The sequence below is a fragment of the Polyergus mexicanus genome, unplaced genomic scaffold (assembly GCF_030449975.1).
Source record: "Polyergus mexicanus isolate NDT 795.1 unplaced genomic scaffold, iyPolMexi1.0 SCAF_11, whole genome shotgun sequence".
In the NCBI taxonomy this organism is placed as follows: Eukaryota; Metazoa; Arthropoda; class Insecta; order Hymenoptera; family Formicidae; genus Polyergus; species Polyergus mexicanus.
In genome coordinates, this window is record NW_027223331.1 from 278,987 (window position 1) to 306,011 (window position 27,025).

Here is a 27,025-nt window from a genome sequence, read left to right on the forward strand (position 1 = left end):
AGGATGTATTAATATGACTCACAAATAGCTGCTTTTACCTATAGGAAAAAGCGCGTTGTATCAACCAGAAAATAAAATTTATGTGTCTATTTCTAAATCGTGTAACATATTGAATAATTTATTTTGACGTTTTTTCATTATCAGTGGTTATGTTAAAAATTAAGCGTACGATGAGTAGTCCCACACACGCACATTTTGTAAATAAAAAGCAGTAACATAATTAGATGATATATATACTATATAATTAAAATATTGGATATTATTAACGTGAATATTATTGTAAATTCATTATACAATTCAGCTCGATACCATCGTCTATTCGATTAATACAAAAATTTAAATTTTTTAAACGCACTTTTCTCTCATTAAGTACACGGCAACGTTACCATCGAATCCAATCTTGCGTCTAGATTAAAATTACATTAAAATTGGTAAAATTTGAATTTAAATTACTTCTTTCGGATACGTTCTATACGCTCGAAATGGATTTTTATTTGAGACACACACGTGTATACACGTGTCAGTATAGATACAGCACGAGTCGGAAGAATAAAAATTCACCGATTTTATTAATGCACAACGTTCTTGTGTGCAATTTTATATTTCAAATTAATTATTCTTTATATTAGCTCAGTTTATGTTACTTTTTGGGCCACGAGATAAAAACGATGTAACTGACAACTAATAACATTTTTTATATAATTATTTTATCGAAGGATATTTTTGCTCCTTTGAAACATAATCTTTCGCATTAGTGATTGAGCTCCTTACAGATATCTTCTTCCCCGAGATATATTATTTGTTCGCGGAATATGTATCGCGTCTGGGCATTTTCGAGCGACGTGAAATCACGAAATCTTCAAGAGTATGTCCAAACTCATTCCGGTAGTTTTACGCTCTATTTCGTGTGAGCAAACTCACCGGCGATTTTTCACGAAAATTAAATGTCACGCGAAACGAGTGCACGGCACGTCTCCGACTTGCTTCTTGATAAAGAATGGGTGATATTATTCTAATGGCGCCGCGGTCGCATCCTACATGATTCTACCATCAACCGTACTCATCAGTCTTGTATATCGTATGTTTCGTTCCGCGATGTTGCTCTTCGGTAAAACGCGGACTGTATGTTTCTATTATATCGTGTTTTTGCGCTCTACGGTTGTTATTCAATAAAAGCAATTTGATATGTCAGACTATACATTTCGCACAAAAATTTTCTCGCGACAATCGCGTATTTAAAAATTACGAATTCAGCGAAAAGAAAAAAAAAAAAAAAGGGAAAACGATGTGCAATGCGATGTAAAATATATTTGACGTTTGTTTTTTGAGATATTTATATTTCCTCGACGATTATGCATTTACATAATTCATGAAAATTGTTTTAAATCAATTCGCGTTCGCGTTTGCACATGTATGACCAAATTGGAATTTTTTTCATACATCGTGAATAATTAATAATATTTATTACATTATTTTTGCGACATCGGTAAAATGATAAACGTATATCTATAAAATATGTGTGTGTGTGTGTGTGTGCGCGCGCGCGATGAGATAACTTTTTTTAATGATAACATATGCGCGCTACATTCATGATTTTTATATCATGATCGCGCTTTTTCATAGAACATTTATTTATGCATTAACGCGTACGTTCCATAATAAGGTAACGCACCAATATTTAACGAGCGCTATTTTCAATTTTATCTGACTCACGATTGGCAAAATGATTTTGATCATGAATGTTATATTTATTTATGACAAACGCGCGTAGAGAGAGAGAGAGAGAGAGAGAGAGAGAGAGAGAAAGCGTAAATTATAATTCCATTACAAGCAATAATATATAAAAATGTAATAGAATTGCCAGCTTTCAACGTGGAAATAAAATTTTATTTTTACAAAGTTTTTGAAGCGGAAAAAAATAAACTAACACTATTAAGGAAATCGACACTTCGATAAAATACAAATATCGCAAAACTTGAATATTTGCATTATTGCTTGACACGCGTTATTCTACGTGGATTTCTTTTTTTAATATTAAGTCGCGGATGTCGCGTGTACAATAATTGCGAAGAGAAACAGGTCGTCTCGAATAAGGAGACAATGCGTGGCGCCGGGAGAATGTGGCGCGCGAGAGGGTAAAGGAGAGTAGACAGATAGCTCGCGCGAGGGGGCAAACTACCCCCCTGGACTAAGAAAAGTCGAAAATCTTAATTCGGGAGTGGTGCCGCCCCCGCGATGCGATGGGCGGTGACTCGCGTGCGCCGATTGGCCTGATTCGGGGAAAGGGTGAGATGCCCTTGTATACGGGGGTGGCTGAGATCTGCGCCGTGATGCTGGAACGGCGCGGCGTGTGTGCCACCGCTGTGGTCTCCCTCTACGAACTACAAACACGCTAGTCGACGCCGGGCGTCCCAAGCGCGCACTTGTCGGGAGCAGTCGTCGTTTCGTATTCCAAGCCGAAAACAAATCTGACGCAAGGCTTGTCGCGGTGTATCACGCGCCAATTGTCATCCGACAAACGGGAACCTTCAGCGAACCACTCTCTCAACGAAGAGACAAAGTTTTTACGAGCTTCGATGATAGACGCTGGTTGCGTGACGCGTGAAAAGTGAACATTTTTTCGCGACCCTTGGGACACGGCGATTTAGGATGCATTGGACGGACATAATTTTTTACAAAATTTTGACATGAGCTCTGCGTGAATGAGACATTACGCCGGAAATTGTTCGCGGACAGCGAATAGTGTCGTAACACTCGTTCCTGTCGGAGTCGCGAAGAAGAGTATCTTTGGAGTAGTTGCGAGTGAGTCGAGAAACTTTATTGGAGTGAACCGATAGAATGCGAATGCGGATCTTATATTCGTGACATCGGATTTGTTAATCGGATATCGGTGATGCAGCTGCATGCTGGAAGGAGGAAGGGGATGACCGTTAATTTTTTATCGAGGATGGTGACGATCTTTGTTTTCGCTTGTCTTTTACTGCAGAATGGTCGATCAACATTCGCAGCATATACCACTGGTAACGTTAAATTTCTTTAATTCAGATATTATCTTTCGAGAAGAAAACGTAACTAAGTGCCAATTTATGATTTATCGAATCATTATTTATAATTATTCATTGCTACATGCGTTCGACGTAATAATTGGAAAAAAAAAAAAAAAGTTTTATGAAAAATAATGGCAATATAGTTTTTGAAAATTTCATAAAGCGCTAAAAAAATTATATAAATATATATTATCATTATTTATATATATATTTATACAAAGATGCAGCCTGAGAAATTGGAGAGATTTTTAGAAAACATAATTGCAACAACTTTAATAAAACGAGTTTGCTACAATTGTTAGGAAATTAATTAATTTTTATTTAACAAAAATTAAATATTTTATCTCTCGCACAATTTGCTTCTTGACAAAATATCAAGAATTGAATCAATAATAAAATCTTTGATTAATTAAAAAGTAATAAGAAAAATATTGCTTAAAATAATATCTATATGCGTTTCCCTCTATCGGTATATCGGAAATTAGCCATTTTCATATAGCTTATAATTATATAAAAGTGAGATAAATAGATGAGATGAAAGATTGGTATATAATTAATAATTATTTATAATTGCCTCCTGGCATATATATACATATATATCATATTATCCTTTGTTTTATAGAGTATAATGCTTTGATTCTACCACTAGTATTATATACAATCGATCAGCATACCATATATATATATATATATATTGCACACACAAGTGTGTGACAATCTAATGTTTGTTTGCATGGTGACTTAAACGCATACTATCCAATCTGTACATAATCTCGGATTTAATTTTGATCACGTTAAATCTGATGCTGACAATGGTATCGACATGTTATAGCAATGTTACATTACACGTGATGAATTATCTAATTTACGTTGAGTGACCGATGTGAGCAAAATATGCCTTTAAAGATTGATTCTTTACAAAATTATATATATATATATACTTTTTAATATTTAAAATCTTCAATAATAAAATATATTGAAAAAAACATAGAAGAAACTCTTCATGTAACATAATGTTCCATTTAATATATATAGTATATTTAATAGTATTAATTTAAAACGTTCTTGCTCTACTATTTTCTTATGAATATAATTTGTTATAAATTTTTCTCTGAAAATTTAATATAATAAATTATAAAAAAACTTTAACAACGTAATTTGTTATAAAGTTTATTCGTAAATCGATATAAAATCATGTTATTAATTATGTTATTAAATTGACGAAAAAAAGTCCATTTTTAAAAAATATATTACGCATAATACGTAATAATATAATAATATAGAAAATATATCATAAATATTCGTATACGCGTATAACGTGGCATAAAGTTAATATATACGCATTACGCACTCGTCTTCTCTTTGAGCAATTGAGATGATGATCGTCGCGCGTTCCGAATGACACGTCTTTTTTCGTTCTCTCCCTCGTAAGCGCTATCACGAAAAAGCTGCTCGAGGGGTTCTAATACCGAGCTCGCTGAAATTACGCTTCAATGGCGAAATTGCGCTAGGAATGAGCTATGTCCTCAGCGCGCGTACTCCGCATGCATAATTCATAAGCGGGGCGTCACGGCGAAACCTCGGGCGATAAATATTTTTTGAGGACGGAAGGATGTAAAAGTGCATGCAAATGAATCTCTCACTGTAATGCAGTGGCTACTACTTACACGGGTATTAAGTTCTCGGCGCCACGGCACACTTTTCTTTCCGCGCGCACCCCGTCTTTTACTCCTCCGCCCCTGCCCTCTACGCTCCATTATTTTGCGTATACCGCAATTAAACGGCGGGAACGAATAAAATTTTCGGAAGTGGCGGAGTACGAGAGCAGATGCAAATTAATGCGTCTCTCTCTCTCTCTCTCTCTCTCTCTCTCTCTCTCTTTCTCTCCGTGCCGGTGTCATTTACATCACGCTACGCGCCTCACAGTACACGAAAGCACGTTTTTCTTTTCCTACGTTCCGCTTTTCTATACGAGCATTTATGTCACAAATATATTATCGTGTGTAACTACGTACGCATACACTAACATTACACAAAACATATATATATTTTTTTTTTAAGATAAAGTTCCTCACAATCAAATGTATATGCATTTCAGGATCTTTTTTAGAAAAAATTGTATAATCAGTCCCGTATCATTATACAAAATAATGTACATACGTTAAGCTGTATTATGAATAACGCGGTGATTTTCGAATCCAATTGTCTTTACGAATCTACGAGCCACACAGATTGTCGCTCCTGAAAGCAGGATATTGAGTGACCATTATCGTCCATGGCCGGTGGATGGCGGCGGATTCGAATTTTATACAGTGGTCGTTCAATTCTCGTGTTACTGTTTGTGAGCGTAATCTCTTAGGTAGTCGTGCACCACGCGTATCGAATAGAGACAGATAGACAGGGTCGCACGATCGAGAATATGGAGGGTTCCCTCATTGTCCTCGTATCTGATCGCAGCGAACGACTAATAAAACCACTTTAGTCGCTTACTGCCGATTGCCTCGCCGTCGTTACATTTAATGCGTAATACACTCGGTGTACGAGCCCTGATATCCACTTGGCCGTCGCTTATCTAATTTCGATGAATTATCGAAGAAATTTTGGTAACGATCGAATCGAATATCGCGTATTGGCCTTTTTCGCAAGCGTTTCCGTTTGTAGAATCGTTTATCGTCGCTGCGCGCTCCTCTATTTCTGGCAGACATTTGTCTTTCCTCTCCCCCTTCTCCATCCCTTCCCTCTTTCCATTTTCCCTCCTCCTTTGCTCTTTCTCTGTCTCCTCTTTTCTGTATCCGAGGGGCTACGCCAGTTTCCCAACTGTTCCCCGCGAAATTATCTCGTAGCCTAAGGGTTGCCATCTGTTTCGATGGGGGAAGCCACCCCTAATTATGTACGGCGACAGTTGTAAGAGCGCTAAATCTAATATCTAATGTCCGCACGAGGTATATGAGCTATACGTGTCGAAAATACGAACAATTTCCATACATTTCGACCAATTGTTCGACCTCGACGTAAAAGGGCTCATCTCTTCGTATAGCGTAAATAATTGCGATTATAGTAAATAGTATAAACGAAGAAAGGAAAAAAAAATTACCTCTCGTTTCTTTCGGTTTGAATCGTTTCGCGAGATTCGATACGTTTATATTTAACATATGTGTTATAACGCGTAACATGTTCGCGATGTAGCTATATTTTATAATGAATTATTAACGCACGTGTGCACGGTAACGCAATCGTATTCAAATTGAAATTCTGTTCAAGTCCATTTGAAATTGAAGAAGAATAAAGTCTTGCTATCGATTTGCAATTTACCTTTTGAAACTTATTATTTCACAAAAATGGGAAGATTCTCAGTCGCTTAAAATTTACAGACTATAGGCATATTTCGACATTTGTGTTGAGACCAAATTTAAATCATAAAAGGAGACGCAGGAAACCTTTGCGAGTGCTGTAACACTTTAATGGTAATGCGCAATTCAGGAAATATTTTTCATCTTTATGCCGTCTTTTTATTCTTATTTGTATTTTATCCTTACCTTATATTGTGCGATATATATGCACAAGATGCACGCGTACGCGCGATCGTATGTCATCAGCCTTTAAATGGGTGAGTGGGAGTTGCTTCTGAAACATGCACATGCTCGTGTACACTACAGAGAGAGAGAGAGAGAGAGAGAGAGAGAGAGAGAGAGAGAGAGAGAGAGAGAGAGAGAGATCTTCATGTTCCGCGCACCCCTGGGATTCTCGCTTCATGCATTTTATATTTCGGCAGGCTTTGATTCCTAGACGGGCCACGTGGCTCACGGGAGTAATCCTTAATCTTTGATCGGAAATTATCTTTGATCATGGTTCAGTCATTGGACGTTCTTTCTCGACCCTCTTCTTATTTTCCTGCATCCCTTGGGTAGGTATCCATCCATTCGCGTATGGCGGATACGTCGGCGCTTTTGCGTGAGCGAGAGGGTAGACTCGCGAGAGAGGAAATAGAGGGCAAAAGAAGCAGGGACTCTCGTCGTGTAATTTATATTCTTGGTATATAAATGCGATTTGAAAAAGAGGTTCTTTTTAGTCACATATCGGGACATAAGCTTTCTTTATTCTTCTTCAAGACATATATACAATATTTGAAAATCTTTCTCGCAGTCAATATAAAAAAAATGTATGATTCTTGCAGATATATTTTTCGATACGTTCTACGGAGAAATTTGATTTATTATAAATTTTGATAAATAAAATTATATAATTTTTTGTTTATTAAATTTATTATAATAAATCCGAGATGTCTGTATAGATGTATAGATTTGAAATATTAACACTTTGATATTCCATATTCTCTCTTTTTTCTCATCCCTTTCTTTTGTCACGGATTACAACAAAATTCGATATTTCGCGCCTTAATCTGTTCGCGAAAGATTTGGTCCCGCGATGTAGCGAAGCAGACGAAGCCAGAGGATGAAAGAGCGGCGAAGAAAGGAAACGGGAGTGGAAGAAAGAAAAGGGAAGAGTTGTAAGATGAGGAAAGAGGAGAGCGTGTCTCACGAGAAGAAATCCTCGCGTGAGCGATCTCGACTCGGCTTACCAAGTTGGCGAAATACTCGAAGCTCTCTCATCCTCTCGTTTTCTCTTCTCTCTTCCGCTCGACTCCCCGCCTCGAATCAACTTCGCACCTTTGCCGCCTTTGCCTTCCTGTATCTTTTTTTCTTTCTCTCGCGCCCCAGCTGCGCGTACGTGTCGATGGGGAGCAGCGTTCTCTCTTCCGCGGTCTCTCTTCTCCCGAATATCTCGACTCTCCCGACTACCGACAATTTCCACCTTGCATGATCACCTTATATGACATGTGCATCGCAATCTATATTTCTACGTCTCTTGTGAATATATTAATTATATACTTAGCTCTTTGTTTCCATTAAACATAACTTTCTGCACTTGTTGAACAGAATTGTGAACGGATAATCTTATTTTAATTTGTGTCAATTTTTTGATTGTCGATCACATGCTTTTTATGCACAATTATATATACATATATATATATATTTTTTTTTTTACTTATTTATGTACTTATTTATATGAGATAACCATCTTCTTCGTCCCTCGCTTCGATCTATTCCGGCGAACAACAGTAACTATTCCCTTCATGTTCTTCGAAGACCTTATTCTTTCCTTTCTTCACTTTTTGCCCCAACTTTTAGGATTGCCTCGAAAGAAAAAGACGTTAAGACAGTAGTAGTCGTGGGTGTACGTGGGCCATTAATATTTGAGATTGCCGCAACCGGTTTCTGAATCCACTGGAAAGGTGGAGAGCCTTTGTAGCTACGCGGTTAGAGGGTGATACCGGGCGACCGAGAAGTCCGTAGGGGGATTACAAATCTGGCCTTTGAGAGGTGTGCGGCGATTCATTGGCTTTGGAATGTTCCACGGTCGAGCTTAAGACACGAACAATTGTGCGGAGCGTTATTAACTTGATGCTGTTAAAATAATGGGGGATCTATTTCGCTATACGATTTTGTATAATTGAAAATTAAATACGATTAATCATATATAAGTCTCAATACTTGTTATAATATATTTAATAGATAATTAAAGAGATAATTTCGCAGATAATGTAGAGGGATAAAAATACTGAAATATAGAAGGGCTAATAATTTTTGAAAGCGCACCCTTACGTCCGATATATCGTGACGTAATTCGTTTTACGATTTGCGCCGCATTTGCGAATCGATAGATATTTGGATGAATGTCGAGAAACTTGGAAATTTCTTCCATATTTGCAACTATACGGACGGAATCGTTTTCAGTCGCTCGTGATTGCTGCCAGTTTTTGTCGGATGTTGTCGAGAAGATAAGTCGGCGACGACAAAAGCCGCGATTGTACATTTCTGCCAATCTGCATGAGAAGCGTCTCGTCCGAGATATTATGCCGGCCGAGGATATAATTCTTATTACGTCATAACGGAGAGAGAACGCCTTCCTTTGAGAATTGCCGTCTTTCTCGCAATAGCCCGTTCTCTAACAAGGCAAAAAAGTACATTAATTGCGCGCTATGTTGCGGTATTATTAAATTCTTATGGAAATACAAGTATATACGGGAGCGGAAGGAGGGGGCTCATCTCATAAAGCTCGCTATTGTGTTATAAAATTTGAATAATTTAAAGTTTTCTAGCGATAAGAGAGAGGGAAAAAGAACGGAGGCCCGATTTCCACTCACCGTTTTCTATCGTCCGCTTTCTGACGAGCGAATATAAGTGAGGGATACAAAGTATGAGGCGAGGAAAAATTGACAAAAAATAAAAAGAAAAAAAAAAGAGAAAATGACAGAAGACGCGAAGACGGGTTAAGACGTTTGCGTCGCATAGCGCGAGAAGATACAACGAAATTTAAAGCCGGCAGCAATCAGATATTCAAATTATGTTTACTAAATCAGCCTTCTTCGCGGGCTCTATTTTCCTCTATTCTTTTTCCCTCTCCCGTTCGCCGTGCGTTGTTCTCCTCTTTCGTTTCGCGACCGTCCGCCTCGCTGGCTCGCCTCGACAAGAAGTTAACGGGCGAGTTTGCTCCTGTCCGACTGCTGCCGAGTTAACAATTCGGTTAGGAAGTTAGAGTCCTTTCCATCCCACCTCTATACGTCCTCCTCCTTCTTCTTCTTCCCCTCTCATCTTCCGCTACCCTACAGTCACCTAACGTTACTCGCTTCGCGACCTTTTTGGCGACGGCCAGTTCGATGGTCTTCTACTCGAAAGAGCTTGACTCCTCGTTACGCAGCAGACGTCGGACTTCGTGCTAGGAGTGAAAATCAGTAAATTCGTCGAGCGTCCGTTACTCCCGGAATAACAGAATCCGAGAACCGGAGAGAGAGAGAGAGAGGGGTGGGTAAGCGCGGAAAGTAGCGGAACTGCATTGCGGAAGATCTAAGTTTCGCGGGTCAAAACTCTGAAGAAAATTCCACAATACGTTTTAGACGACGCGTTGCGTTTTAATCTTTTAAAACGGTTCCGTCACAACAGATGCCAATTTTCGATTCCGATTACTTTGGACGCGATATGCATGTCATTATAATGCGATAAAACAAATCACTCATATCCTTTAAACTTTAAAGTACATTTATATAAGATAAGAGAACATATTACACTTGTCATCATTTTCAAAAAAAAAAAACAGAGAAAACCAGATTAAATCATCATGTAATTCCTTGTTTGTTCTCTCCTTAAAATGAAGGACATTTCTGAAATTAGTACTTTAAACAAACGGTACTTTAAACAATCTCTTTTTACGCGTGTACAAGAAAATACGTTTTAAAAATGTCGTAGATTCTTGGAAAGACAGAATGAACAATCTGGAGATATAATTTACGCGCAACGTTCGTTCCCTTGCTCTTTATTAACAAAAATTATCTTCTGATTAATCTTCTATTCGCCCCCAGGGACGAGCATATATATATATATATATATATATATATATATGTACCGATCCGTGCCTCGAAACTTATGTATACCGACAAAAGGGATCTTTCCCTTCCTAGAAAATGTTATACCCTCCACCCGTGGTCGAGGGTCCCGAAAGCGAAATGAGTTTAGCCCTTGTCGTTTACCCTCATTTCAGAAAAGTAAAACTCTTCTCTAAAATATTTATGTAAAATTCAGCTTATGTCGAAAAGTTAAATTTTCAAAAAAAAATATACTTTATTATTCTTCTGTCTCTAAACTTTACTTTTGACGGTGTAATTACTCGCGTTATTCTTATTCCCTACATTATATAATGTTTCACACACACAAAGCATATAAGATGAATAACACGAAGAAATAATTAAGAGGATATAAGAGATAATTGAGCAGATATGGACGACAAATTAATATTTTAATGATAAAATGGACAATTGTCACGAAATGATTAAAGAATAGCAAGTGTGTGCACTTAATAATAATCAAAAGATCGTTGAAAGCATTTTACGGTTTTTAAATCCATCTCTTTTATTACAACATGAAATTTTCATTTATAACTTTCTTATTACACGGTATGTCTCTGAAAGAAAAATAGCTAATTTTTACGCGTATATTCGATTCATTATATCGTGAAGAAAAACGATTCTTATTGATGTCTCATTAATTTTTAGATTAAAAAAAAACTGATGAAAAAAATTTACTTTGGGATACAGGTTTATTGCTCCATAATATATCAAACTAATATGAGTTAGTGAATTACAACAAATATTTATTGTCAACAGAAAGAAAATGATAATGGTATTTGCATTTCTAATCTTGCTTGATATTTTTGCGAAACTTTGCTGCGCAGAGAGAGAGAGAGAGAGAGAGAGAGAGAGAGAGAGGAAGGGTCTTTATAACTTGAAAGAGAAGAATTTTCAAATCTATTATATGATCGAGAGTATGGCGAGCGGAATAAGCTTGCAAAGTTTGGCGATTTATTTCAGGGATATTTCAGGCATATTTCCCAGTGTCGTTCATGACTCGCTCTTCCCCCCTCATGTGGAAAGGTCTTTTTATCAGCGACAGTACATCTCATTAACATATCCGCGATTCGCACTCGATTCCACCGTGATATCCTTGGGCGCGTCACATTGGACGGGTTTCGTCTGCCGCGCCAAGTTCATTCCTTAGCTTTTTCACGTCTCTACGGATCGACCGAGTTATAAATATGATAATACACGTGGCGCGAGCGGCAGTGAACGAAATAACCCCTTTCGATCCGTCCCCCTCCCCCATCCCCCATTCCGCTCCTGCCAACCGCGTCCTTTACTCTACGATGCCTCTCCGTCGCGTCTGTCGAGAGGAACTTATCCTTATCGACCGTCATGTATTACTCGTCGTCTTCTTTCGCCGCTTTACGATATTGGAAATCCGAAAACGCGAATTAAAGTTCCACCACCGTTACGGAGTCGACGCGACATCCACCGTCGAGTCCCGTGACATCGCGGTAGACCCCCATCTGCATTCGCAAATCGAGGAGGGAGGTAAAGGATGCGTGTAAATCGATCGATGCAATCGTTCGGTGAAAAGTCGAATCCCCGATACGGATGAATAGAATTCGTTGTTGGAAATCCATGGTTGCGATTGCACAGCTTCCCCTATCCTTATTGTGGAATTGTCATAATCGTGTATCACTCATCATGATAAATGTTAAAAAATGAGTGACTCGTCAATTACCGGACTGATCGCGTATCGATAGCGGTGAAGATGGATGGCAAATAATTAAAACAATATCAATTAAGAAGTAATATGCATGTAGCTTTCTCCCGATCTCTCAAAGTCAGTCAGAATATCTAATGGAGAGTATAAATTTGGATATTAAATTCGATTCAAAATTCATTTATCATATTTTAATGTAAACTAGTTTAGCGTCTTTTAATTTGTCGCGACAATTTATTTGCGTGCTGCTAAAAAGTTAGAGGATGTAATCATAAAAGTGTTGCTTATTGAAATGAAGATTATTTTATAAATTTTTTTCTGATACAACTATATGATTCTAATTTATTTGACATAATTTTATATTTTATACTACAATATATATATTTTATATACTAGAGAATATAAAAAGGCTATATAATATGTATATATGTGAAATATTAAATATCCTTTACAAAGCATTTTATTCCGATGACTCTCACTTTGTACATATATGTACAAAAAGATATGGATTTTTATGTAAAAAGATTATATGACTTTATTTAGACAAAGGTATAATTTTTGTTCTTCGCAGAAATATTGCATTTTTGCATTTACAAAAATAATGTTACATGGGATATTGTATTAAACCCTTCATTCTTTTTCCTTTTTTATTTTTCTCCATTTTGTCAATCGTATGAGAAATATATAGCTAGTTCAAATTTGCTGCCTTGTATGAGAGTTTTGAAAAATTCTTACATATTTTCTTTTATCTTAAATATATGATAATGCAAATATGCTTATATATATATATAATCTGTGACAGATACTTACGTCCTTAAAAGTTCCTCTATTTATACTTTAAATATGCTTTTGATAATACATACTTAATTTAATCGCAATTGGGGGGAGAGAGAGAGAGAGAGAGAGAGAGAGAGAAAACAATATAATAATATAAGGCCACGGAGAGAGTAAAATCCAAGTACACTTTCTTCGTATCGACGTTATCGATATCTCATCAATCTCGATGGACCGATCGGCACAATGTGCGTTACGGTTTTGCCTCTCGCGGAGGAGGACACGGATGCGCACTCGAGAAGCCAGTATCTATCCTATCCTTTGAATGCACCATTTACACGGTAAATACAAACACTGTAGCCCATTAGAATAATTAGTCTTGCCGCGTAGCCGCTTAGTGCGCATAGCGCGCACACCCTCAACGCAATTAATCCAGCTATAGTAACCTTTTTTCTTTTCGTTTTCTCGTCGTTTCGTGTCGCAAGAATACACGTTCACTTTTGACTTTTTTTTTCATCTTTTCAAAAACTTTCTCTCTTTTTCGCGCAAATCTTTTACGTCGCGTTGTTACGGCGCAAATTTTGAAGTTTTTTTTATATATCAGCTAAGAATAAAGAAGGCGCTAAAAAAATTGATATTTTAGATAGATTAAAGTAATCGTGTTGTGTGTATGCGCGATCCGAAACATGCTCTCTCTTTCAATTTTTTACAATTATTTTTAAAGAATAATTTGCCTCTATCGAAATTAACTGAATTTGTAAATAATCGCGTAATTGATCTTACAGCATCTTATTTTCTCTCATCTCGTTTTTTTGCATGTAACTGCATTTAAGAGGATATCCTCTTCTCTACGTGAATATATTTTTATAAACCGAAATTGCTGCGTAGAGATCGCACGAGTTTGCGCAGCTGGTGATTCGTAAAATATGCAGCAGAGTTCGTGAGCGCGCGCAGAGCAACGTCTTGGCTATTCGGCCGTTTGTTATGTTTGAATTATTGTTCCGATATTTCAAAGAAATGATCGTTGACTTTCCTCCGTGGAATTGTATTATCCGCTTGAATTCCTTTGTCAGAAGGTCATGGCTCGTAATACAATTTTATCAAAGGGGGGAATGAGATTATTCTAGGATTTATTATATCGTATGCGCAGAATGTGTATTATATTTGCGCAGTAAATAACGCGATCTGTTACTTTTTTTTTTTTCAATAGCAAATTTTAATTTCATCGTAATGGACTCGTAGAGTAAGGAGCTAGTTCTTGCGGAAACTTTCCCTTCTCGCCTTTTACTCACGTAACGTTTCCCGGTGGTTTCTCATTCGCGTCGCGGATATTTGACCGTCGTATAGCAGAAGCTAATCCTTCCTTTGCCGTTCATTTTAATTTCATTAAACGAGCTTATATGTACACGCCTGCGCGTACCTGGCCGTTCGTAATATTCTCCATGGCCAGGAATACCTACATCTCCACTCTATTTATTCATCCGCGTAATTCACAACCGGAAGGTGCTCACCGACCGGAAACGCATACACGGATGTGGCCATTGTTATTCGCCCTCGTACCGCAGCGCTACCCTCAATCCTGGCTCGTCGTCCACCAATCACCCCCGCAGCCGGACTTTCTTTCAGAAAGCGCTAGAAATACGGCTCTGCTTACACAGCCAGGCAACTTCGATCTCGGAATCGTCTCGAGTTGAAGAGCCGAAGATTCCCTGGCGTTTTCATTGGCCGATTTGATATCTCGTGTGTGATTTTATATATGAAAACCGATCGCGATTTCGATTGAACTCAGTCGAGAAGTTGAACTTTGTGAGATACACATTGATGATTCGGTTGATCTATATTTTTTCTCTATCGAAGATACAGGAATTAAAGATTATTGTGAGACTGTGGTATAATTATTACGGCGAATTGAGATTTTATCGGATAAATAAAAATGGCTCCGACATTTATTCGCGTTAGTAGAAAACGCGATTATTATGTTGCAAACATGTTTATTGGATATCCAATTACATTCTTTTTTAATTCTAGCGTTGAAAATTGCGATGTACACATCTTTACACAGCTGATATTGATCTTTAATAATGCTTTAGTTTTCGTCTATATATGATAAATAAATAAATAAATAATTAAAGGAATCAGAGTTTCACAATGAAATAATTATATTCTCTTATTTCTTGTTTAATTTTGGATATCTCCGATAACTAATAAAAGCGATTAATTTTGTATCAAAAAAGCCATTTGAAAAAAAAAAAAAAAGAAAATTTAAGGATCTGTGTGTAAGATATCCCTCATCATCAGTCGTCCATTTCATTGACGTCATTCAATTAGGAGAATTAAAAATGGAAGCGCATAATTTATTATCATAAGTGTTTTCGCTGAAGAAAATATTTGTTCTCTCTGTATATAATTTAAATGTATAATATTATAAAATATATATTCTGTCGAAATTCATTTTCCAATTAAGTTAATTGATTCTATTCTATTGCTGTTCGACCTATATAAACGTGGATATATATTCCGCATTGATTGGTCACATTTTGAAAGCATTGCTTCAATCTCTCGCCGTTTTATGTATATGAATCTAGCTGATGCGAAAGAATAGTTCGATAGAACCGATGAAAAGTATTGTAACTGCATTTTTGAGAATTTTTATCCGCAATCACTTTTTAATGCTATTTTATCAAAATAGTAGTATTTCGAAAGATTATTGTAGCTAAAACTAATTTCCATGTTGTTTTCAATGTTGTTCTTCTATTGTAACTAATAAATAAAAAAAAAAAAAACTTTAACAAAAATTTTAACACGATTATACGAATAATTCTTCCGAAGGATTACAATTCATAGTTATAGTATTTTTCATCGATGCATGCCGTTTATTTTTAAATTACAAGAGAGAGAGAAAGGGAAAGAGAAAAAAAAAATTGAACATACATAAGTTACATCATTATATTCCCTTTATTCGGATGCCACTTGTGCCGATTACAGTTTTCAGTGGGTTATTCCAATGAATAGAGGAACTCTAATAAGAAAGGGGAGACGAGAGGATGGGGTGTGCGTGGTAAAAAAAAAAAGGAACTTGCGTTTTCATTCGCGTACGTGTTTTCACGGGACGTTGATCTCATATATTCAGGTCTGGTCATATCTCGATAACGGAATACTCGATTTAGGTTTCTCTCATTGATAGGGGGGAAAAAAGGTTATAATGGAGTTAAAGCGGTTCGATTCCCGGAATTACTCCCGGTGGAATTTCCACATGGGTTTTGCGTCCAATCGTACGCACCGAAGCCAGAATTAAACGAGCGGGGGAAGGATATACTTCGCGGTGCGGAATAAACGCGAAGAATAGCCCGCATAATTACATAATGTGATATCTCATCGACATTGTACGTATCGTCTAACAATCACTACATCCAGCCATATGCCCAGCGCTTGTTTTTAGGAAATTGCACGCGCGGTCGGAATTCTACCGCGAGCAAGGAATTACGATCTTTATTTACGTACGTTCGTTACGAGAATGAATCCCGTTCGAATCTCGAATCGTTTTGTTTGCAGTGCACTCGGGATATTGACGTAGCGTTGCGACAGCTGGATAACGTGTACAATTATATCGTCTGTATCAAACCATTTTCGAAACTGTCTGCGGTTTAAGAATTTCTGTCCGCTATAGTGATTGAAACGAGAGATTCGCGAAATATAATTGCATTATATTAAGTGGCATAATTTGAAATCGAATAATATTAATATCTCACATTATCGATTAGTTTTGAAATAACAGTTTTATTTTATTTTGTATAAAAATAAGCTTTTTCTCATTATTTATACGAATAGTTTGTTAGCAAAAATTAATTGTTTTTTGCATTAATGCGCGATGCAAGCCAGTAATATAATGCAAGCCAGAATTCTATTATTTTCAAAGAAATTTGTTGTTAATTACGCTTTTAGTTGAATAGTCGCAGGATACATAAATCCATTTGATGCACATGAGCGCTTTAACGATTTATAATTATTACGACTCTACTATATCCTTTTGTTTTATTATAGTTTTATGGAAGAAAAGCGCAGGCTCATTCGTCATAAGCTTAAACAATGTCTGGCAATTTAAGCGCGCACTGGTACTGTATCGTACTCCATTATTCGACCGGCTTCATAACGGCAAGATTTCATCTGCGGAGTCCGAAAGGTCGTCGGTATAAGTCACACTGATTTTCGTTAAGATTTAAGCTTGATAAATTTAAAAAGAGATAACTGATACGCAGGCTAAAGTTCTACCAAATTTAAGTTCAATAATTATTTGACTTAAAATATTTTGAAATATTTGAGTTGATGGTCTAGACTGTAGAAACAGTTAAATATTTTCGTTGGTACTCGTGTCAACTTTAATTATTTATTAAAGCAGATCAGTGTATATTTAAAAAAGAAATCTCTTACGTAATTGACAGAAAAAAAAACACGTTTACAATAATGAATATGTTTTATAGCTGTGCCTTTTTCAATCTATCGATGGATCAATAAGCGGTTACAAAACATCGCGTAGCGATATCGTTGTTGTCGGAATTGCTGTAGAATTATCGATTAATGGCCACGCGTGAATGTAAAAAGAGACATAAATATTCGAGTACCGAAACCCCGCAATCTGAGAGCTCTCACCTTCAGTTTTTTAACTGCCGGTGTGTCTGCTTCGTATTATACAAATAAGAGACGTGCGTCTTTTTTATTTAATTATTTCAGAGCAACGCGATAAGAAGAAGAAAGAGAGAAGGAGAAAGAAATAAAAAGAGCAAAAAGAAAGGAGAGAGGAGGGATGAGGGATGAGAGAAAGGGGGTTGAAAAGGGGAAAAAGAGGAGAGAGAGAGAGAGAGATTGATAATCAAAGGGGAAAGGGACATGGCAAAGCGGTACGACGGATATATAACGAGTAGACGAACATGGTGCGAGAATCGTCGGACGATTTCGCAAGATTTCGTAATTGAAACGCTCCTACACGAGGTAGGACCGGCGCGAGAAGCACGGTGGACAAACGCCGCTTTTCCTTCTCCGGACCCTTTATCCACCGTCTCGAGTAGCTGAAGAGAGCCAAGTTAACGGAATGTCCGGCTATTTCGGTGCCGTACAGCACTTGCTCTTTTTCTTCATCTGTGTCTACCGCGCGCTCTCCGTCCCTTTCCGTTTTCCATTTGTCTCTTTCTCACCTTCATTAGATTCCGCGGCGCTTACGCGTCATTCTTTTGCACGCTACCCTTTGTCGCGTGTAATTCGCGAATTTTCTCGCACCTCTTTCTCTCTCTGTTTTCTTTTCGCCTTCTTTAATTCATCACTTTCCGCACTTTTCCTCCGAGCTGTTTTGCTTTCATTTACACGCGAGGAGTTTGCGCAGCGATTGCGAATTTAACTTATTGAACATCACGCGCAATCTCTCGGAATATTCGCTAAAAGATCTTAAAAGGTCTTAAATTTAAATCTTACAGATGAATATAAAGATTAAAATTCTAGATTTTATTTCGAATGTAAATTTTAATTGTGTCTTGTTTTAACGTCAAGCTATTTAAATAAGTAATATTACGTTTCACGATTAGATTTTTAGCATTCAGACGAAAATTGAAGAAATATTCAGAGATATGTATTAAATTGAAGCTAGTATGCTTGCTTTAAGAATATGTCAGTCCATTGTGATTAATACACGTATTCTGAGATGCAACGATGCCAAAAAGCTTAATTAGACTGAAATAAACCAGTCATATTTATCCCGATCTATATATATATTCTCGCTTTACAGCTGCGCGACCGTTTCTACTTTTTTATTTTTGTTTCAGTTCCCCCTAGGAGTTTCTATATCCCTTTCTCTTCTTCTCTCTTCTCTTCTTTATCTTGCGCTTTCACTATGGCTTGGTTAAACTCTCGACAGCGGAGACAGTACACCGAACAAAGACCGACCATTTCTTGGCACGGAGTCACATGGTCTCCGTTAATGAACAGTCTCCACCAATTTTAGACGTTGAACGTAGACCAGTAAAAAGCAAGAAGATGCGTACGGAGTATCGTTCTAACTACGTCTAACTTTACATTGCGCGACTTACTTTGCCGTAAGAGAATATTTTTGAGAAATATTCTGATTTTGAAAGAAAAATATTTTTTCATGTTAACATCTACGTAAAATATTCTATTATTAACGTAAAATACGATTAGCGAGACATCTTGTTCTATTTAATTATGACATATGTACTTGTATTTGCGTTTTTATTATGCAACTCGAGATTCGTTAGCCAATTTGGAAACAATATACAAATATAATTATATTTATATCTTATACGAATACACGAAAAACTCGCGCTATCTCAACATACACCCTATTCGAGTATATCGCAGAGTTATTTAAAAATTTTTAAACTTTTCGCTTTTTGCATGGAATTTGCATACTTCGTCGTTGTGCTTTCTGATTATTTTGATTAAATACAAAGAAAAATGTTTAGGTAAGAATCGGTGCAATCATATGCTCAGAGTTATATGGCGTGTATCGGTTAAAATCAACTCTCTATAATTAAACACAGGCGCGGTGAATTAAAACGATAAATATCAAAGAGCGCTGCGGAAAACAGAAAGAGTGAGCGCGAATTTATCGAGGAGGGGGAGAGAGGTGGCACATTTGCAACGGGCAGGATACATATGTATTCAACTTGATGCGCGATAATGCACGCGTCTCATCTTTTTTCTCTCTCCGCATTTTCGCTCGATGAATCCGCACCTCAGCTCTGATAAATTTAGATAATTATTGTGTACATAGTTTTTATACATAGGTGGTAGATATCGATTACAGTTTTTCCTATTCGAGTAAAATGATAAAAAGACTGAGATTGGCTAATTGATCAAATAACCGATAGTCTTCTCGAAGCAGGTTGAGATTTATTACTTTCTACCTCGGATTTGCCAGGTTTCCAAGTGAATATTTAATCGCGTGCGCGCGTAAATAATTTTTTTTCATTTAATTAAATAATTATGTCTGTGTGTGTGTGCGCGCGTGTGCATGTGAACACGAATGAAGCTTCGTTTATTATTCATTATTCCTAAATTTGTTCTGTGATCAGTCGTAATGTTGAATACGTCGTAATGTTAATTTTGAAAATAATAATATGTGTATGCGTATATAATAGATTCATTTGTATAAAATACTAGTTTCAAATATTCGATAACGCGGCAGATCGTCGTATTGCGCTTTTCATTAAATTATCGGTTCGCATACTCGAATGAATGGACGGGCGCGAATACGCTCGTTTTGTCCTACGCCGATAATGCACAATGTATCTGCATTCGGATTCCAAATGCGTGAGTCGCACGTTGCCGAAGATTTGAGATCCTGCGAGCTTTTCTCTCTGCCTCCCTTTCCCTTCAATCCCTCCTTCCCTCTTCCTGCTCCATTATCCTGCTTGTGTGTAAATTTCTCTGACGCTGCAAGTGAATTTTCTTGTATTATTCGATCGAGGGAATCTCTCTTCAGATTTTTTTTTCATTAATATTTTCCAATAATACTTTAACTATAATTCGTATTTGATTAATTTATTTAGAATTTATATAATAAATATATAGTTGGTTGCATATGTTGCGCATGAGTAGCATAGCTTAAAAAGTAATACTGAATTTTCCGAATATTGTCCTTTCAACGCAAACAATTTGTTTTCATTATCAAAGAACTGGGGAGGAAGGAAGAATCTCACATTGCCGAAGTCATTAATCTTAATAAGTGCGGCCAAACAATAATTATGCTTCTTGCGCTGATTTTCTTTAGGATTCGAGTTTTGAATTGCGCGCATACGATTTAAAATCAAGAATAGATAAAATAGATGCATCTGTTACACTACATTTAGCGCAAATGGATTTCTACAGATATATCCGTTTGCGAAACATAGAGGAAGTTTCAATTTATTCAGACGGCGTCTCTGAAAATTATTTCCGAATGAATTTATCGTTGCATCATATATTTGTGACAAAAGAGCGGATTTTTTACAGATACGATATGTTTGCGCGATGTCATAGGATGCTACTAATTTAACTTTAATGATGACGCATATCTCTTTCAACCTAATGATCCACCGAAGGGGCATAGAGATACCGATGATTTCATCTCTCCCGATCCTGTTCCTCCGGTGAATTACGACGCACATACACACACGCACGCACGGCTACACAGATTCTCCCTCGAAAGATGGGATTCCGTTTACATACCGCGAATCCGCGTATCCCATGAGGGATGTAGCGATGATTCTGACTAGGTTTCGCCAGCGGCTAACGGATGCTGTACGCGACCGATCGATCATCCACCATCCATCTCTTTTTGTCTCCCCTATTCGGCGATCACTTCCCTACTTGCCTTTAAAATACGACGCTGTTACTGCTGCTGTTATTGCTGCCGTTGCTGGTCGCTTCCGCGTTACTAGCGTGCGTGTTCTCGCTATTAACTTCTCGCGCATCGTTCGATGGGATCGATGGCATTGCTCGCTCATCGTGCCGGCGATGCATCGCGGCGTTATCTTCTCGCTAGGCTGCATTAATGTACCTCCAGTTATTACGAACGGGGAGAGGGTTGGACAAAATGATCCGGAGGCGCTCGGCGAAACGGTACTACGAACCGATACGTGGATACGATAGATCCAGATGCACGCGCTTTGCAGGCCGCTGCGATCTAACCGGATGCAATAGGCGAGAAGGGTGCGGGAAGGGAGGCGAGAGAAACAGAGAGATTTGCAGTGCCGCCAGAATGGCAGAGGGCGGAAAGGGGGTGGGAAAACGAGAGGTGGGAAGATCGCCATAGGTCGCAACTCTGCCGACCAAAATGCATTCCGGCATATCATCAGCGATATGGCGATAATTATTAATTGTCAGCGGAGGGGGTAATGGAAGCTATACGTGAGCATAGTCATACCGGACCGGATTGCTGGGCCATAGCTCTCTTTCTTGTTATCCCTCTTCTTGCTATCCCTATATCGATGAGTCGTCGCATCCACACACGCAGTATTCGTATATATGTTGGGTGCGTGTGTACGCGCAATCTATGTACAATATATGTATAATTAAAGAAAAAGTTGACGATATATAACGATAGTTTAGAGAGAAAAGAAAAATAACTCTTATATACATATAAAGGTGTAAAAGAAGAAATCTTATTGTTATAGAAACAAGTTGCGCATTTTTACATGTCGTTAAATTCGTTACAAAATTCTTGGTTTTCTATTTTTAAAAAACTATAATTAATTTTGAAACATGATTAACGATAAATAATTGATCTCTCTCTCTCTCTCTCTCTCTCTCTCTCTCTCTCTCTCAAGACACTTTTAATAAATAAAATGACTTTCTTTCTAAAGAAGAATGCTTTATATCATGAATTTCTTTCATAAATTTTATTTCTCCCTATTAGCTAAAGATAAATTAATTTATTAATTTAAAGCAAATACATGATATATTCTTTTGAATTTTTCTTTCCAAACGAATTGTCACGCAAATTTTATGCAAAATATGTTTTAACGATAGATCATAATTTTCAAACTAATCTGTTTTAAAGTAATGACGAATATGTCCGCGTCATATATATGGTAAGCGTCTATCGTATGTATTTAATCATTGTTTATCCGCTTCCCTTTACACATCTATCCGTGTTATTGCGTGCGTGCGTGCAGGTGCGTATGTACGCGCTTCTCTTTGCTCCAGCATATAAACCTGCATTCCAATTACGAAATGTGTCGTTTTCGACAATGGGCCTCGGGAGAAGCGAGGGAATGCAACATGTAATTTGTGCTTTAGTATTAGCATCCGCACGTGCGTTTGACCCCCCCGTACGACCTGTAACGCGTCCGATACGCGGCAGGGATTCATTATGTTAGCGTGAGAATTCTACGTAGCAAGGATAAGCTGCCTTGCACGCAGTAGCTTTATTCGCGGATGGATTACTAGGAAATATTTTCCTATATTCTAATTTTGCTTAAAATTAATGAATATATACGCATTGTTTATTGTTTATTTTATTACATTTGCGGTGATTTTTTTTTTCCATTTCATTTAAAAGTTACCTTTGTTTTTCCCTTTAAAATTAGAATAGGATATTTTAATCACTTTTTTTAATCGTTTTACATATAAAATATCTTGGGGAAATCGTTGATTTTTTAATCGTCTTACTCAGTTAAGACTTTTGCATGCAGTCAGGAGAATTAATTTATGTAAAAGAAAAAGAAATATTGAATCTGATTTAGTTTCGAGATATTTGCAAAAATTATTTTCATCGGATCATATTTTCCTCTTATCGTAAAATGTCAGGAAAAAAGATATCGGATCTGATCTAATTTCACGATATCTGACTTTATTAATTACAGATTTATATGTTTGTGTATAATATAGCGATGAGAGATGTAAATATTTGCACAGCAAGTAGATGATCGCGGAATAGATGTTGATACGCATCCATATCCGCACGCGTACGACAACTGTCGATTTGCCGACGACGGCAAACGAAACGTCGATAAAGTTCCGCGAAGAATAAAACGATAAATTTTCAATAAACGCTGTCGCGCGGAAGTAGCGGACTGAAGAAGAGGGTACTCCGTCCACTTACGAGCCCGGTCTTACACGGTCAAATATCACAGAATGCAGTCACGTACGCGGACAAAAATGACCGTTCCACCTAGTCGCCTCCACTCAACGCCAACAATTTATTTGTGACGCTGCAAAGTGACGCGCATTGTATATCCCGTGATTAAAGGGATCTAACCATTTCTGTCGCAATGATCATCTCTCTTCGCTTTCTCAATCCGCATACGTTTCATACGCCGTTTTTTTATCGCGTTTCAAAAATGCGTTTGGGATTCGAAACATATCTACATAACTCGTTATAAACGCAGAGGGTCATCTTTTTTAATTGCAGCGAATATTCGTACGACCGATATAAAGGAACCGCGTAACAATTTGAGCGAAATTTGAAACTTACTTGAAATTTACTCTCATAAAAGTATATTGAGAGTCCAGTATTTTACGAAAAGGCCAGCAACGAAATACGTTAAAGGCCTTTATAATATGAAGAATTTTGGTTAAATCATAAATTTTGTTTTGTTTTCTGAAAACCTCACATTAAATATCATCATTAACATAATTATCAGTAAAAAAAAATATATATATATGTAACATTAGATCAGAGTGTAATTATTAGACAAATAATGTTGTAACAGAAAAATTGCGCTCTATTTTTGAAAAAGATAAAAAGATTTAATTTATTTGTAGTTTATGTCACATTTTATTCATTAAATCAGAATTAAATAATCTAGAATTTTTAGAAGCTCAAATAAAATTTGACTGATTTAGACCCGTCCCATTAATTCCGCATCATAAGTACAATTGAATTCAGATTCCCGTATATGTACAATATATAGCGACGTTGCGCCCAACTGGGCATGTAACGTTTATCTCTTATTAACTTAGATCATTAAGTGAATGATCGCGCCTATTATTCGGCCATGCCATTATTTATGCATCGGGTGTCAATTCGTTAACTGTGCACGTAACAACTACTACTGATCGTGTGCTTGAATTGAGTGGAGGTATATCCTAATACGGTTACATTGTGTGAAATACTTACTACAATCACAAATTGCACAGAAATAATTTATTTTTATTACAAACAATTTTCTCTTAAGTACATTGAAATACCTATTCTAATGATTGGACGAACTGGTTTTTCTACATATTTCTTGACAAATTTAAAAAATTGATAAAAGTAACTAAAATTAAAAAAAAAATATATATATATATATATATCGATTATTTGTTTGATAAAAATTCAACAAATCTGAATAACTTATCTTAAAATTAAAGTTAATTCACTTGAATGCGTTTCTCGCTAAACGTATCGCGCTATAAGATACGGATCAATCAAGAGGACAGATGTAGAGAGACGAATAAAGTAAAAAATGTGGAGAAAAGAATAGAGTGAATATAAAAGAGTGGAAATTAAGATGGAAGGCGAGCCGAATGAGATCAATCGAGCTAGAGTAGCTTAAAAAGATAAATGTGTATAATCGTTGTAACAACTCGACTGACTCGGTAGAACGAGAGATTTAACAATTAGTCCTTGGTTACGAAATATATATATATATATACCAGAGAGAGGCTTTAATTTTCTTTACAATTGTAATACAAATCGGCGATTTTAATATCTCGTATGATAATAGAATGAAATTTATAATCACGATCGCGTAATCTTGATTTCGCGGAGGATTCGCAAACCTCGCCAACTTGGCGAGTACGTAAAGTAGAGAGAGATACAGAGGGATGATACGGTATACGATGATAAACGGGCGATTAAAAGTGACCATTTCGCGTTGTCTCCGCGAAGTCGGCGCGTAGCTTTACGTGGTCGAGAATCCCCGCACGTATGCTGCCTCGCAAGAGAAAAAGAGGGTATTGCCAGAACTATATTCGCAACCGCATAAAAACAGATACAATACGTCGCGATATATCATAATTTTTTTTTAAGTTTGCGCGCAACTACGCGAGGAGCTATCACCATGGCTTTTTAACGGTATATAGCTAGCAGTATTGTAAATCTTTCGCTTATAATATATCTCGATAAAAATATATAATAAATAGCGAAAGATATCTCTTTTAATCTTTAATCTACGTATTTTTCAATGTTGTCGTACAAGGATACAATTCCTTGTTTTCATTAAGTATGTAATAGGAAAATATGGAATTTGAAAGTATCGCCGTTTTTTTACGAAACCGATTTTTTTGACAATGTAGGTATACTTATGAATGGCGGGATATTTTTATAATTTTAATTTTTAATTTATTAAATTATTTTACAAAAAAAAAAAATATAAAGATATCGTTTCAAAACAATCGGATATTTTTTTAATAGGAGATTTTTTTGCTAATTTAGTAAAAATCTCGAGTAAATAAACTCGAAAATAAAATTTTATTAAACTTGATTTTCTAAAATTAACTAATGAAAGTGTAATTTTGTGAACCTATTAATTCTACAAAGTTTCGTTTATAATTCAATCGCTTATAATTTAGAAATTATTGATGCCTCAACCATTTCGCTCGGAACAAATTGCTTTGAAATTAACCAGAGAATCTTGTCTTAAAAGGACATTTCATAGCTTTAGGACGCTTTGTATATAATATTTAATTTATTCCGAAAGCTATGTAATGTGGAAATGGATGTGAAAGCGGGAAAAAGAATATAAATGCGCGAAAAGCACTGCCTGTATATATATATATGTAAACGAATCGATAATTAATTTTCACGTGCATTAATCACGAAGCGCAAACGATGTTAAAGCAAATTGACAATTATTGTGCACGTGCTTACGCGCTCAACATATTTTAAACGATCGCCAACGAAGCATCTCTAATTCGCTGAAAGAAACAGTCAGCAGCAGCAGCAGCAGCAGCAGCAGCAGCAGTAGCAGCCGAGAGATGACATCGAAAAGGAAACTCGGCGCCGGATGCACGGTCATTACCCGGACAATACCGCATTAACGGTTTAAATCGAATTTAACGGCCTACGAAGCTGATCCTCCCTCTACCGTTCTCATCCCTTAGTCTACGTCGTCTACGAGTATCCTCCCGTACGATCCGGGGCATCCCTCACACTGATGCACGACCAACACGTTGGTAACGATACCACGGAGAATTTGATTGCTTTACGGGTTACCCGTGATTAGGTAATCTGCCTGTCTCATCCGGTACGTTTCTCCCCGTTCGCGCCAATGTATACCGGGGGAGAGGATGGTGGTGGGAGGGGGAAGGGAAGGTCGTCAATGGGTATCGCTATGGATTTAGATTAGAGGAACGACCGCGCACCGCATTTATCTCTCCCTTGATTCTTATCGGTGTGTACGACCTATTATGAACTATGAAACATCGCCGACAAAGATCGAGAAACTTACAAATCGCGAATGGAATACAGAATATAGAGGATGCGCGAGTTCAAAGCGTAAGAAGACAATAAGAAGATAATTGTCACATCTGACATGATAGTATATTCTTTCTTTTTTAATCTCAAATGATAAAACAAGGCTTATCAATCTG

The 27,025-nt window shown here is 37.0% G+C and overlaps 1 protein-coding gene across 1 annotated transcript in view; it reads left to right on the forward strand.

Annotated features, from left to right (window-relative positions):
• The first annotated feature begins 2,407 nt into the window (after window positions 1–2,407).
• Window positions 2,408–27,025, forward strand: part of LOC138937654 (lachesin) — a 161,406-nt gene continuing 136,788 nt past the window's right edge. Inside the window, exon 1 of the mRNA XM_070304134.1 lies at window positions 2,408–3,020. Coding sequence (XP_070160235.1) covers window positions 2,894–3,020 — 127 coding nt within the window. The 5' untranslated portion in view covers window positions 2,408–2,893. The remainder of the gene's footprint in view (window positions 3,021–27,025) is intronic.